The sequence below is a fragment of the Triturus cristatus genome, chromosome 7 (assembly GCF_964204655.1).
Source record: "Triturus cristatus chromosome 7, aTriCri1.1, whole genome shotgun sequence".
Taxonomy (NCBI): Eukaryota; Metazoa; Chordata; class Amphibia; order Caudata; family Salamandridae; genus Triturus; species Triturus cristatus.
Window position 1 is genome coordinate 745,957,267 of NC_140590.1, and position 15,887 is coordinate 745,973,153.

A 15,887-nucleotide genomic window follows, 5' to 3' on the forward strand; every position below is an offset into this window, starting at 1 on the left:
TCACCTGAGCGGTTCTGGACACAGTGCATTTTCAGGTCTATCCTCCCAAACAGCGGGTCCGGGACATTTGGGCTATGATTCCGATCTTTCAGCCCTTGTCCCGTGTTTTGGTCAGAATGACCCTGAGGATGCTGGGCCTCATGGCCTCCTGCATCCTCCTGACCAATTATTCCAGGTAGCATATGTGGGCCCTGCAGTGAGACCTGAAGTTCCAATGGGTGCATCATCAGGGAATTTGTCCGACTACGTCCAGAACTCGGAGAGCACTGCTCAACAACTGCAGTGGTGGCTCACAAACCAGGATTGGGTCAGTGGCAGGTCCCTCTCCCTTCCCCAACCCGACCACATTGTGGTGACTGATGCCTCCCTTCTGGGATGGGACGGCAACATGGGAGAGGTGGAAATCAGAAGCCTCTGGTCTCCGGCCGAGTCCGGGCTTCACATCAACCTCCTGGAGCTGCTGGCGATTCATCTTGCACTGAAGGCATTCCTTCCCTCTGTCTGGGGCAGAGTGGTGCAGGTGTTCATGGACAACACCACCGCCATGTGGTATTGCAACAAACAGGGTGGAATGTGGTTGTGGACCCTATGTCAGGAGGCCCTTCGCCTCTGGACAAGGCTGGAACATCAAGGCATTTCCTTGGTAGTTCAACACCTGGCAGGTTCTCTGAACACCAGGGCGGACAAACTCAGCCGCAGGTGCATGATGGATCACGAATGGCATCTTCACTCGGAGGTGATGCAAAGTCTCTTTCAACAGTGGGGAGAGCCTTGGTTAGATCTATTTGCCTCCGAAGAGAACGCGCAATGTCAGCAGTTCTGCGCGTTGGAATTTCCAAGGCGGCACTCGCTCCGCTATGCTATTCGTCGCGAGTCGAGTTGAGGTCTGTTGTACGCCTTTCTGCCTATACCACTTCTGCCCAGAGTGCATAAGAAGATCAGGCACGACCGGGCCCAAGTCATTCTTGCAGCTCCGGATTGGGCACGAAGAGTCTGGTATCCTGAGGTGCTCAACATGGCCATCGATCCTCCGATCAGACTGCCTCTTCTGGAGGATCTTCTGTTGCAGCAGCAGGGGATGGTCCTCCACCCAAACCTGTCCAGTCTCCACCTCCTTGCGTGGAGATTGAGCAGCGGCAGTTGGCGTCTTTTGACCTGCCTCCCGAAGTCTGTGATGTAATCTTGGCAGCCAGGCGTCCCGCCACTAAGACGGTATACGCCTGCAGGTGTAACAAATTTGTGGCATGGTGCACAGCAAAGGCTGTGGATCCCCTTTCTGCTCCTCTCTCTGAAGTACTCTTGTTCCTTCTTTCTTTAGTATTTTTCTACACAGGCCTAGGTCTTAGAAGGTGTAATGGCCGTAAATTGTGGTTCAAAACCCTATCGCTTAAGGTATTTTGTACTACCCATATTTCCAAATTTTGAGGTAGTCACCCACAAGCTCGCCACCTTCAATTTTTGATTGATAAAAGTTTTACTTCAGGCAGTCTCCCCAATGAGCCTCACGGTGTAAGAGCTCATGTAAATTACACCAGGTATTTCTCAAATCCAGTAATGAGAAAAACGTGAGGAAAAAATGTGAGCAAGGCGAGATGGCACCTCACGTGCGCAACACCAATTGAGCCTGCTGACTGGTACTCATCAGCTCTGTATCTCACAAACAGTGATGAAATTCTACTGTACTAAAAGACAAAGTCAGTGTGTGTAGAAAAAAGGGGGGAGAAATCTTTTCTTTTAAAGACGAGAACCCTCACTCACCCGAGGGTGACATGCTTCATCATTGGGTCCCCTCTTGCACACTGCAACCGCAAGGTATACAGTGTGGGCTACAACTCTCAGAAGAAAATAAGAGAGGAGCGTGAGGTGTTTTATGAGGATGCCAACTTAGGCAGGGGGAGTAAGGGGCAGAGTGTAAGTCAAACAAAATGTGAGTAAATAAAACTAGCTACAGGGTAACAAAATTCAATTTAATAATAGTTCCCATCAGCTAGGATTAAAATGAGGTGATATAGGATTGAAATAATATCCTAATTATTAGTGGTCGACATGTTTCTGCCAGGTGACTACTCGTTCGCGGCATTCATCAGGACCTTAATATATTATCACTCTGCTTCAAGAACAAAAATAAAGTTTATAACCCATACTCAATGATAGGGTGTTTATGACAACAGAACCAGCTGCAGTCCGGTCCAGTGTCTCTGAAAAAAAGATTAATAAATTCAATATTATTTCCACAATGTCAAAATCACCCTCCACACACCAAAACACCACACACGTGATATGTTTCACACACGTGGTTCAAAAAGTGGGGAACAAACACCATTCAGGTAAGTATATATAAAGAACTCACCTAGGGGTAATGTTAATTTACCTCTACCTTTCGAAGAATGATGCTTCAAATCACAAATTACTAGAAAGAGATAGAAGAACGGCTCAGACTGGTTCTCCCATGTTGCACATAGCTGGACATATATACTGACAGTCTAGTACTACTGTCATTAGGTTTTGTTTAAACAAGCAAAGTCTATAAGATTACTCAATACACAGTGTTCAGGGCAATAATTAGGGGTGATAACATTATAACCCACATGTCCCAGAAACGAGTACCTCACAGTCACTAGATGCGAACAAACAGCTCCAGAGATGTACAGCGTGTGTTCAATAGTATCAACATACCAATATATAGACCTTTAATGTATGTTGCACGTAGCTGGACAAATGTAGTGATGGTCTAGTGCTTATGTAGTTGAATTATACTACACCAAGCAAAGTCTGTTAAATTCCTCCATACGCAATATTCAGGGCAATAATTGGGGGTAATAACCTTATAACCCACATCCCAGAAAACGAGTGGTTCACAGTCACTGAATGCGGGTATGCAGCTCTAAAGATTATACAGCATGTGTAAGCTGGTATCGACTTAACAATATAAAGACCTTGAATATATAAGGTACATATTCAGCCTATCTTTACAGCGCACATATCACTGACGGCTACCCGCACTCACAACCTCCAATACCTTGCGTTAATCTGCGATTTCCTGTTCTGGGCACCAACCGAAGGGGGAGAGACAGCGCGTCTCAAAAATGCTTTTAACTCCACACGGGCAACTCCATGAGTGCGTCTACCCGGAAGTACAACAGTTAGCATCCGGGTCGCAAAGGATGAAGGGAGATGTAGTTTTGCCACGGAAAAACCGTGAAATACGCTATAGAGAGTCGAATGACAAACGAGTCAACAGTCTTCTGTATTTTAAATTCACAAAGAACAAAAACCACACTAAAATCGAATGATATGCCCACAGTGTAGTAAAATAATCGGTTTGCAAATGTGAGTTCGATAAAAATGTGGCCATGTTACTGCTACGTAACACACCTTAATCGTGTGGCCAAACGAGATGAAAATATATATGCACATAGTTCCATGTATAAAGCAAGGTCCCACTTACACAATTCCACATTATTTGCAATTTGGCACACAATGCATAATAAAGATGGTATATCCAATGTGGGTGGAGATATAGGACCAACATGTGTAGGGGATAAGGAAATAGGTATGTATATATTCTGGGATACATATCAAGTGAATACAGAACCTACAGGCAAGATTGTCAACACGGACCTGGCACTGTTTCATCAAAAGTCGATCATAGTGTTGCCCACCATGTATGATGGTATCATTAATCCCATACAATATGCTGATACTCATCCAAACAACATTTTTTAGAAACTGTGGGGGACAAGGCAGAGTTAAACATAACCCCAGGAAATGTCCTCATTAAGACCTTTCAAATGACTTTTGATACGGAACACCCAACGTTGTTCGCGGCGAAATAGAACCTGTTCCAAAGGTCCCATATTCACATCATAGTGAGGTTTATCAATAATGACCCATTGAAGGTCGTTTTCCGTGTGACCCTTTTCAAGGTAATGTCTTGTCATACGTGTATTTGATTTCTTGCACCGAAAGGTGCTGCGATGTTCGGTGATTCTTTGACGTACTTTGCGACAAGTCATACCAATGTAAATTAATGAACAAGGGCACGTGATCATATATATCACCCCACTAGTGTTACAGTTGGTGTGGTTATTCAATTTCCATGGTCTTCCTGGTAGGATATCTAGCTCCGTCACATGACTTGTAAAGGGGCAACATGAACAAGAGCCACATGGGAAATGCCCTATCACAGGATTAGTATTCCACAGTGTTGATTGACTGTTGTGATGTACAATGGTTCTTGGTCGTGTATGTACCATGAGATCTTGTAAATTGCTGCACCGTTTCAATGCAAATAGGGGCGAGTCTAATGTAAGCTTGCCTGTGTTAAGTATATGCCAATTCTTATTAATGGCCCTTTTGACATTTATAGTCAGATTGCTGAAAGTAGTCACACACACCAATCTATCTGATTTAGGTTTGGTATACGTTTCCAAAAGTGCCCCCCTGTCATTGTTACGAGCTCTTTTGGCCGCTCTTTTTATCAGTTGTGTCGGATAGTGTCTGGCAGATAGCTCATCAGTCCGCTTCTTAGCATGTTTGTAATACTGGGCCAGTTCAGAGCAGTTTCTCCTGAGTCTGAGAAATTTACCTACTGGAAGATTAGTTAGTAGTGCTCTTGGATGGAAACTATGAAAACTCAACAGAGAGTTTCGTGCCATCGGTTTCTGGTATAACTCAGTGTGAATCCTCCCATCTTTAGGGTACAGTCTGAGGTCTAGGAAAGGAATAGAGAAGTTGTTATTCTCACCAGTAAACCTCAGATTTGTGTCCCGTGTGTTCAGCCATATAGAGAAGTCTTCACAGACCTTATCCAATACAGAAGAATGGACCAAATTTAGCAACATCAAGAAACAACATGTACGTACCATTCTACATGCTGCCATTCTTACTGAATACCTTAGAGGTAATATAGCTCCTCCTGGCCTCATTGTATCGAATACCCCTAGACTATTTCTAGATAATAAGGCCTTCGTCACTAACTGGTCTAAAATAGCCTGGCGCTGTACCAGGGATTGGCTGGTCTTAATAATCACGACAGCAAAAGAAACAGCTGACTTATTAGTCATTGAAATTCAATCTCTGGAAACCCAGCTAAAAACAGGTATACAGATCTCAATATACAAAAAGAAGCTAGACGAGATCACAAAAAATGTGAACGAGATCAAAGACGATCTGGTTAAGTATAAAATTGATAAACTCAAGAAAGATCTTGATAGATTCTCTCTTGAAAAGGTATACCCCTACATCGCTGATGGTTATCAGGCTAGCCTTAACAAAAAGGTAAATAAGAAAGGTACACGAGGTTGGCGCAGAGATACGGACGAGTGGACCTCCAACTCTGATGAGTGGAGTGATTCCACTGACTCAGATACGGACCTATCTCTTCGTCAACCAAGGAGAGGCAGGGGCAGAGGTAGAGGTTATTCTTTTCACCAGAATCAACAAACGCCTTGGTGGCCACCACAACCATGGTCTTTTCCACCACCCCTTTTTCATCCCTGTCCACCCTACGGGGGTCCGTCTTATCAACCTTTTTTGGGACAGGGCAGAGGACGGAGAGGACGCAGGAGAGGCAACAGAGGTCAGACACTGGAGACTCCCAGAGTCAATTGGGATCCCGCGCTGGAACAGAGGATCACGAGGAGCATGACAGCCTCCACGAGCGAGCCAACAACTTAATTGTTAATTTGAGCAGTAAATCACTTACACAATTAGAGATTTGTGTTCTGTCTAAAGGTCTAGGTTTTGTACCTACAAAACTTTGCGACGATTTTATGACCCATAAAGAACTGGCAGAATTCTTTCGTAAAATACGTCTGTGCTTTTTCTTTAGTGATGCAGGAACAGAAACAGAAACACTTAATCAGGGCTCGAACACAGGTCTCCGCAATAAATCTACCTTCCTGCCAACATCGCAACAGGTCCCATCCGAAGTTCTTACTTTTGAAAAAGCGGTTCTTAAAGACTATGAATTGGGCCTTAGCTACACACAAAAAGTATTTTGCAATCTGTCTAACTTAGAGAGACAATGTATCTCTGATTTAGGTAACGATCCCCTGATCACGATTAAACCAGCAGACAAGGGGGGAGCAACGGTGATTTTGGACACAGAGGTATATCGTCAAGAATGACGTAGACAGCTAGAGAATACCACTTTCTATACACGCATTGCACTAGATCCCACCAGACGATTACAGCTGAAAATTAAGTCACTGGTAGAAGAAGGGAAAGAGGCTGGTTGGATAACAAAGAACGAGGCTGATTTTCTGATTCAGAAAAATCCCAGAACACCAGCCTTTTATGTCCTCCCTAAAATTCACAAGAATCAGCGACCTTCACCTGGTAGACCGATAGTGTCTGGGATCGGGTCTCTTCTAGAGCCTTTATCGAAATTTGTGGATCACTTTCTCCGACCATTTGTATCCTTAATGCCATCGTATCTGCAGGATACTAAACATGTGTTGCAATGTCTTGAATCTTTTTCTTTTGATCCCAATTGTCAACTGATGGCTACATACGATGTGGAAGCATTGTATACAAATATACCGCAAGATGCCACCCTTGAGACAATACGGGATCTATTAGATAAAAATCCACGTGATGACCAAACTCCTAATGACTTTGTCATGCAATGCACTATACTAGCACTTAAAGAAAACTTTTTCAGTTTTGAAGGTCAACTGTATCGGCAAACCACCGGTACTTCCATGGGGAGTACCTGTGCACCCAGCATGGCTAATCTCTACATGCATGGCTTTGAGACACAACACATCTATCCTCTACATAACCCTTTCCATGGTCAACTCAAACTATGGAAGCGCTATATAGATGATATCCTGGTCATCTGGGAAGGTGACCAGGGGTCTCTTGAAGACTTCTCTATATGGCTGAACACACGGGACACGAATCTGAGGTTTACTGGTGAGAATAACAACTTCTCTATTCCTTTCCTAGACCTCAGACTGTACCCTAAAGATGGGAGGATTCACACTGAGTTATACCAGAAACCGATGGCACGAAACTCTCTGTTGAGTTTTCATAGTTTCCATCCAAGAGCACTACTAACTAATCTTCCAGTAGGTAAATTTCTCAGACTCAGGAGAAACTGCTCTGAACTGGCCCAGTATTACAAACATGCTAAGAAGCTGACTGATGAGCTATCTGCCAGACACTATCCGACACAACTGATAAAAAGAGCGGCCAAAAGAGCTCGTAACAATGACAGGGGGGCACTTTTGGAAACTTATACCAAACCTAAATCAGATAGATTGGTGTGTGTGACTACTTTCAGCAATCTGACTATAAATGTCAAAAGGGCCATTAATAAGAATTGGCATATACTTAACACAGGCAAGCTTACATTAGACTCGCCCCTATTTGCATTGAAACGGTGCAGCAATTTACAAGATCTCATGGTACATACACGACCAAGAACCATTGTACATCACAACAGTCAATCAACACTGTGGAATACTAATCCTGTGATTGGGAATTTCCCATGTGGCTCTTGTTCATGTTGCCCCTTTACAAGTCATGTGACGGAGCTAGATATCCTACCAGGAAGACCATGGAAATTGAATAACCACACCAACTGTAACACTAGTGGGGTGATATATATGATCACGTGCCCTCGTTAATTAATTTACATTGGCATGACTTGTTGCAAATTACGTCAAAGAATCACCGAACATCGCAGCACCTTTCAGTGCAAGAAATCAAATACACGTATGACAAGACATTACCTTGAAAAGGGTCACACGGAAAACGACCTTCAATGGGTCATTATTGATAAACCTCACTATGATGTGAATATGGGACCTTTGGAACAGGTTCTATTTCGCCGCGAACAACGTTGGGTGTTCCGTATCAAAAGTAATTTGAAAGGTCTTAATGAGGACATTCCCTGGGGTTATGTTTAACTCTGCCTTGTCCCCCACAGTTTCTAAAAAATGTTGTTTGGATGAGTATCAGCATATTGTATGGGATTAATGATACCATCATACATGGTGGGCAACACTATGATCGACTTTTGATGAAACAGTGCCAGGTCCATGTTGACAATCTTGCCTGTAGGTTCTGTATTCACTTGATATGTATCCCAGAATATATACATACCTATTTCCTTATCCCCTACACATGTTGGTCCTATATCTCCATCCACATTGGATATACCATCTTTATTATGCATTGTGTGCCAATTTGCAAATAATGTGGAATTGTGTAAGTGGGACCTTGCTTTATACATGGAACTATGTGTATATATATTTTCATCTCGTTTGGCCACACGATTAAGGTGGAGATAAGGAGCTCCGTGAGGCTTTGTGTGATTGGCATTACAGCTGAATGCTGAACCACCACGAGGACTCATACAAGGAGCCCTAGGGTGACCTGTAGGAACGAGCTGGTACGTGAGGCCATGGCTCCACAAGGTCCCCGAATGAAACTCTAAGAAGTGTCCCTGACGTGTGCCAAGCGACTGTATTTGCCCTGCCGAAATCGCTACAAATACATTTGGCGATGAAACATGTTGGCACAACATAATGGTATGCATATTTAGCAACCTTTTTAAGTTTTGAACTGGATGCACATCTAAGGAGGAATAAAGTTTGAACCTATAGAGGGTGCATCTTTTTCATTGTTTTACTTTCACTATTCAGTCGCCCTATTTACCCGCACAAAAATTTTCTTCCAAAATTTTCTTTGGGTTTATTTTTGTGGACACGTTATTTATTGTTTATTATTTTTGGAGCGTGATGGCAACCAATGATGATAAGAGTGGGCAGAGCTGATGAGTACCAGTCAGCAGGCTCAATTGGTGTTGCGCACGTGAGGTGCCATCTCGCCTCGCTCACATTTTTTCCTCACGTTTTTCTCATTACTGGATTTGAGAAATACCTGGTGTAATTTACATGAGCTCTTACACCGTGAGGCTCATTGGGGAGACTGCCTGAAGTAAAACTTTTATTAATCAAAAATTGAAGGTGGCGAGCTTGTGGGTGACTACCTCAAAATTTGGAAATATGGGTAGTACAAAATACCTTAAGCGATAGGGTTTTGAACCACAATTTACGGCCATTACACCTTCTAAGACCTAGGCCTGTGTAGAAAAATATTGGTTGAGAGGAGGGCGACCTAGGTTCTTTTTCCCTCTGTAGCTCCTTATTGTGTGCCTTCTTTCTTTAGCCCAGTAGGGCTCTGCTCTGGGCACTATCAAGGGCTATCTTTGAGCCATCTCTGCCTTCCTTCGGCTGCCAGATCAGCCTTCTCTTTTCAAGTCCCCGGTAGTTAACCATTTCTTGAAAGGCTTAACGCATCTCTTTTCTCCAATTCCTTTCGTTATGCCTCAGTGGGACTTGAATCTTGTACTGACTTACTTAATGTGCGCTCCCTTTGAGCCGTTTCATACTTGGCATTTACATCTCTTAACTCTTAAGACTGCTTTCCTGGTAGCCATCACTTTGCTAGAAGGGTGAGTGAGCTCCAGGCTCTTCCCCAAAACCTCCTTACCTGTCTGTTCATCCGGACAAGGTGATTCTCCGGACCCGTCCATACTTCCTTCCTGAGGTGGTCACTGCCTTCCATATCGGGCAGACCATTACTTTGCCCACCTTCTTTCCGCCTCTGCATCCTTCAAAGGAAGAAGAGAGGCTCCACTGACTGGACCCAAAACTTGTGCTTTCCTTCTATCTGGATCGCACAAAACAGTTCCGGGTGGATAATCAACTTTTTGTTGGCTACATGGGTGCAAAGAAGGGTCGAGCCGTACACAAACGCACCATTTCTCGATGGGTCATGTTGTGTATTAAGGCTTGTTACTCTCTAGCTAAAAAGGAGCCTCCAGTGGGGCTACGCGCTCACTCCACCAGAGCAACGGCAGCCACTACGGCCTTGGGAAGAGGAGTGCCTCTGAATGATATCTGTCAGGCGGCCATGTGGGCCTTGCTGCACACGTTCACCAAACACTACTGCCTGGACAGCCAAGTCCGTAGAGACAGCTTCTTTGGCCGTTCAGTTCTCCAGGACTTTCTGGTGTGATCTTGGTTCGCAGACCCACCACCGGGGTTGGTATTGCTGGGGTATCTATTCTAAGGTAAGGAATCTATAACTAACATGTTTCTTTCTGATGCACAAGTTACTTACCTTCGGTAACGATATATCTGTAAGAAACATTAGTTACTTATAGATTCCTTACCGACTAACCCATCCTTCCCGTTCTGCAAACTGATTTCTAGGGTTAAGGATATCCTTTCAGGGCCCTAGTTTTGTGCACCAATGGTCAGTGTGTTGCATGGCTCTGCGTTTCTGGCGTGGAAAGTCGTGTACAGAGCTGACGTCAACATGCGAGGGCGGCGTCTAAGTAGCTGCCGCGACGTCATCCAGGCGACCACAACGCCGACAATGAACGCAGAGCCGACTGACCAAACCTTCCAACAAGCAGAGGTACTGCTGACGAAAAAACTTTCTGGATCCAGTCTGACGCCTGGGGGTAATTCTATATAAGGAATCTATATAAGGAATCTGTATAATTCTATAATTCTATATATGGAATCTATAACTAACCAATGTTTCTTACAGATATATTGTTACCGAAGGTAAGTAAGTTGTGCATTACAGCATGGACATAATGGGTCTGTTGGTGCATGGAGAGGGACTTGGATCCCGTGGAAGCATCTTCCATAGAACTTTCACACCTGTTATCATTGTTATTTGAAAAGGGTAGGAATCATAAGACTATTAATTGCCATAGGTCAGTGGTGGCAGCAGGCCATGCTGTTGTGTTTTTTTTTTCTATAGGGTAATATTTCTTAATTTGTAGAGTAATGAAGTGTACTAAGTTACAGAGGTCACCTAGACCAAGGTATAGTAGTTTATGGGATGTGAATTTGATTTTCAGAAATTAGAGAGTTAGCCTTCAAACTAGTATTTGACTCCACAACAGTTATCTTGTGTAGGAAATTAGGATCTGCTTTTATGATTACCCCCACTTTTTGCTTGATGTAATGCTGTTTCTCGCTAGTTTGACTGGGATCCTGCTAACCAGGACACCAGCCTCTGTGCTTTCTCTACTAAATTGGTTTGGTAAGTACTTAAGTACATCCTAGATTGAACACTGCTGTACAGTTCTCAGTCCTAGTATATGGTACTAAGTTACCCAGGGCATAGGTACACCAGGGGTCCATCATGAGCTGAAGTATGCATTTTGCCACCCACGGGAGACCACTCAATTTGCAACTACAGGCCTGCCATTGCAGCCTGTTTAAGGTGGTGTTGGCACCACTTAGGAAAGATATAGGTTTCCCTATATCCAGGGTCATTACACTTAAAAACCTATAAGTCACCCCTAAGGCAGGCCTTGCAATCTGAAAGGCAGGGTGCTTGGTTCTAAGTGGAAGGGTGCCCCAGCATGAACAGGACACCCCTATAGCCCATGAAGTCCATTCTCCCAGGTTGTAAGTGAGACAGCCATATGACCTATAGAGGGGCACTGCGTCATTACACGATGACCATTCCAAAACTTGCTGTAACGAATCCTATCATGTTTGATATCAAACAAGTTAGAATCCTACCCCCACACCGTAAACAATGTAGGAGAGATTCCATGCACCGTAAAGCTCCTGGATGCTCCTGGTACCAGTCTTCCAAACCCAGACAGCAAGCTAGGGATGCTGCCGGCCAGAGACAGGTTTCTGCCCTCCTGCTGCTGAGCCAAGATTATTGGTTCTGTCGGGTACAAAGAATCTCTTTAAATTACTAGTCAAGTCATTTGTTTACTTACATGAGAACATCAAAAACAACACACATAGAACGACCATCCAGGGTATTCAGAAGTTTTATAAATTACCTCATTTATAAATACCCACATTGATTTGAGTGGCTGTCAGAAACAAAACATACAAGGAGTTGTAATTTGTGACAAAGTGAATATAGTGCTCAGTGACGTAGTGAGGGTGCAATATATACAGAGTGAATTTTTGCGAAACTGTTGTTAAAAGGCCAGAAAAAGAACAACAATGTTTGAATAGCTCTGTAGGTTGAATGAATAAGTCTTGGAACAGAGTCTTTCAACTGGTCCAGGGAATATGTCGACGTTTCAACCCAGGGGGCATTACTGAGTTAGTCAATGCGGGTCTTCATCAGGACAAGTGGCGGACAGCCTATGGAAAATGAGGGTATTGGTCAAGTGTGTTGTAAAGGTGATTGGTATAACTAGTTTCGACAATAAGGCGGGAAACTCACCTAAAAAGCCCAATTGCAAACAAAGGGCGTGTGTATCTTCAAGAATTCGGACAGTTACCAAATTATACTGTACTTCCAGGTTTAATCCAAAAAGGGGGGGACCCTATTAATGAAATGAAGCATGTTTAGGGAACCCGAGCGCTACGATTGATTAATAAAAGGCGCTTGATTAGGTGTAAGCATACGCAATAGAATTGGGTAATGTGGGCTTACCCCAGGATGGATCAGTCATCCACGGTTACCACAGGTTAACAGTACCCAGGGAAGGAGAAGCAGCCTGTCCTTGCATCTCTTATGCAGTCGATTGCGGGTTTCTAAATAAAAGGTTAAAAAGGAAAATCAATTCCTGCGCAAAAGGCATCTGTACTCGTGGATAATCTGCCTCACACGCATGCTTACCTTTTAGTCTAAATTTCTTTCATAAAACCGGGGGGCCAAGTGGAGCGGTACAGGCAAGCGTCCTGTTACGTCCGTAGAAGTCGCGGCTATGCCACTCGACTGTAGTTAAGAACATGGACGCGTAAATTATCGAACGTGCTCTGTGGACACGTCAATGTCTCGTTCCTCAGTGGATTCGTAAACATCAGAAGGCGCATGTGAGTTACGTGGCGTTTCAATGCTGGTTGCTAAGAGACGCGTAACTATGTGACGTGCTAAATCAAGATGTAATTACCAGAGTGTCACAGTATTGGATCATTTCTCAATTGCATATAATCAGAACACGGAATAGTCGCAAGATCAAAGTGCAGGATACACTAAACATTGGGTTGAGACATACAGTTTCTAGGGTATTGGCGGTATGTATCAAAAGTGGATTGCAGTTGATTACAGTGACATAAATGTTATATATATTCAGAACACGGATTACTCGCAGTCTAATATATACGAAATCAAAGTACAGATTACACAAAACATTGGGTTGAGTCATACGAATTCCTAGGGTATTAGCGGTGTGTATCCACAGTGGATTACAGTGGGTAAAAGTGACATACATATATTTAGAACACGGAAGAGTCAGTCTAATATACGCAAAATCAGAATACAGATTAATCAAGACATTATTTTAAGTCACAACTCTCCTAGGGTATTGGAGCCAGTGGGAAGAGGAGAAAAGACCAAGATTGGCTAGGTTAGATTAGACCCCATCGAACACAGAGATGTGGGTCCCAGATGTGTGGAATTCCTAGCTAGTGCAGGGGCCTGAGAGGTTCAGAGTTGTCCCATCTGTCTTGTGGTCTCTTCTATCTCGTTCAACCCATTCTGTATTGAGTTAAGGGAATGAATCCATCTACATTCCTTGTAGTTGAGGATCCCAGAAATTGCACCTCCCCTTGGGTTTGGACAGATCTTTTCAATAATCCACCATCTTATGCTGTCTGGGGGGTGGCCGTGTGTCAGAAAGTGATCAACCATGGGTGCACCCTGTACCTTACATCTTATCCTACTCATATGCTGGAGGATTCTGGCTTTGGCTTTCTGAGTGGTTTGGCCCACATATATCAAGTCGCAGGGGCAAAGGATAGCATAAATGACATGGGAGCTATTACAATTTGTAAAGTGTGGTTGCTTCTATGTTTTACTGTTGTAAGTGAAAGACATTCCTTCTTGACATAGCTCACAGGCTTTACACTGTCCACATTTGTGATGTCCACTGAGTGCCGGTAATCCAAAGTAGTTCCTTAGATCCGGTTGTTTAGGTGGTTCAAGAAATGCTCTGACAACAGTGTTCTTGATGTTTTTGCCTCTCTTGAAGGCAAAGATCGGGTCTTGTTTGGTCATGAGTTCGCTGGACACCAGATTCCAATACTTCTTGATGATTCTTTTGATGTCATTGCTCCGGGTGTTGAATGTCGTGACACAGACCATATTGTCTGATTTGGCATCCTTGGTCTTGACCTCCAACAGTTGGTCACGGGGGCAATACCAGGCGCGTTTCTTAGCACGTTTTAAAAGTCCTTTCGGATAACCTCTTTCTCTCAAGCGACTCACGAGGGTATCCGCCTCCTTGAAAAAATCAGTTCGCCTGGTGCAATTCCTTCTGAGTCGGAGGAATTGCCCATAAGGCAGGTTATCCCTCAGGTTACGGGGATGATGTGAATTGTACATCAACAATGTGTTTCGTTCCATTGGTTTCCGGAAAAGGTCACAGTTCAGGAGACCATCTTCAACACGAAACGTGAGATCCAAGAAGTCTATTGATTCATTGTTATTCGTCATTGTAAATTGGATGTCATCAGATCTGGCATTGAGCCAGACATGGAACGCATTCAGCTCCTGCACATCGCCTGTCCAAACCATTATTACATCATCGATGTATCGTTTCCAGACTGTAATCTGGTTCAGATATGGATTATCATTACTGTATAGATGCTCCTCCTCATAATGATCCATGAAAATATTGGCCAGACTCGGCGCATAGGTGGCCCCCATCGCCACACCTTTGCATTGATAGTAGAATTGTTTCCTGAAGACAAAATAATTCTTCTTCATAGCGATCTCCAAGATCGAAATCAGGAAATCCGTCGGGATCCAATGGGGTCTCTGTCTTCCCTCAAGTGTGTTTCTGATCACCGTCAATGCCTTATCCTGGGGAATTGATGTATACAGAGATGATACATCGAGCGTTACTAGCAATTGTGTCTGTACATTAAACGCCTGTCCCTCCAGAAGCTGTATGATATGCATCGAGTCCCGTACGAAGGATTTTGTTTTTGGGACCCATGGTTGGAGGAAATGGTCAATGAATTGGTTCAATGGCTCAAGTATAGATCCACAACCGGACACAATCGGCCTGCCCGGTGGTTTTGTTATCCGCTTGTGCACTTTAGGTAGTGTGTAAATAGTTGGGATCCGGGGTTCTTTTTTATTAAGAAAATCATGCTCATGTTGGCTGAGGAATCCGGAAGTCAATCCATCCTTCGTTATGTTTTCTATCAAAGATTTGAGGTTTGGCGTGGGGTCGCGTGGAGTAGGTTGATAACTTTCCCTGTCGCTCAATTGGGGGTCTATTTCTTCAACATAGTCCGTGGAATTTTGTAGCACTACGGCCCCTCCCTTGTCCGCGGCTTTGATGACGATGCAGTCATTATTTCTCAGCGAATTCAATGCAAGTTTTTCTTCTTTGCTGATGTTGTATTGTATGTATTTTCTCTCATCCAAAACTTGCATAGCTTCTTGGAGGACAATTTTCTCAAATGCCAGTATTTTTTCACTCATCAAGTATGAGCCCGGTGTGAAGGTGGAAATGGGTCTGAAGCAGGTCGCAGCCGGTTTTGGACTATATGTGTTTTTGCTGAAGTAATATTTCAGTCTGATTTTCCGAAAGAATTGTTGGAGCTCAAGTTTAACCTGGAATGAGTCCGGTATGACCGTTGGCACAAAGGAGAGCCCCTTGGCAAGGACATCCCTCTCAGCAGTGGACATAACATGAGTAGACAGATTAATTATAGGTTCATTTTGATCCAGCATTGTGTCTTTATTTGGTGGTAATATCTGTCTAGGCGCGCCAATCGACAGCTCTTGTGGTGTAGTCATGTTGGTGCTGGATAGGCTGGAAGTTGTCACATTGATGGGTGTGGTCATAGCATGTTCCAGTTCTGTAGTGCTAGACCCTTCACGGTCTGCCATCATAGGTGTGCCAATATTATTGT

At 43.8% G+C, this 15,887-nt stretch overlaps 1 protein-coding gene across 2 annotated transcripts in view; it reads left to right on the forward strand.

Annotated features, from left to right (window-relative positions):
- Window positions 1-15,887, forward strand: part of DNAH17 (dynein axonemal heavy chain 17) — a 14,992,541-nt gene that overhangs the window by 3,330,522 nt on the left and 11,646,132 nt on the right. The window contains exon 19 of one of the 2 annotated variants that reach the window (XM_085617471.1): window positions 12,430-12,440. The exons of the other annotated variant lie outside the window; for it this stretch is intronic. Within the exon in view, the coding sequence (XP_085473597.1) occupies window positions 12,430-12,440 (11 nt within the window). The remainder of the gene's footprint in view (window positions 1-12,429; window positions 12,441-15,887) is intronic. 2 annotated transcript variants of the gene reach the window in all.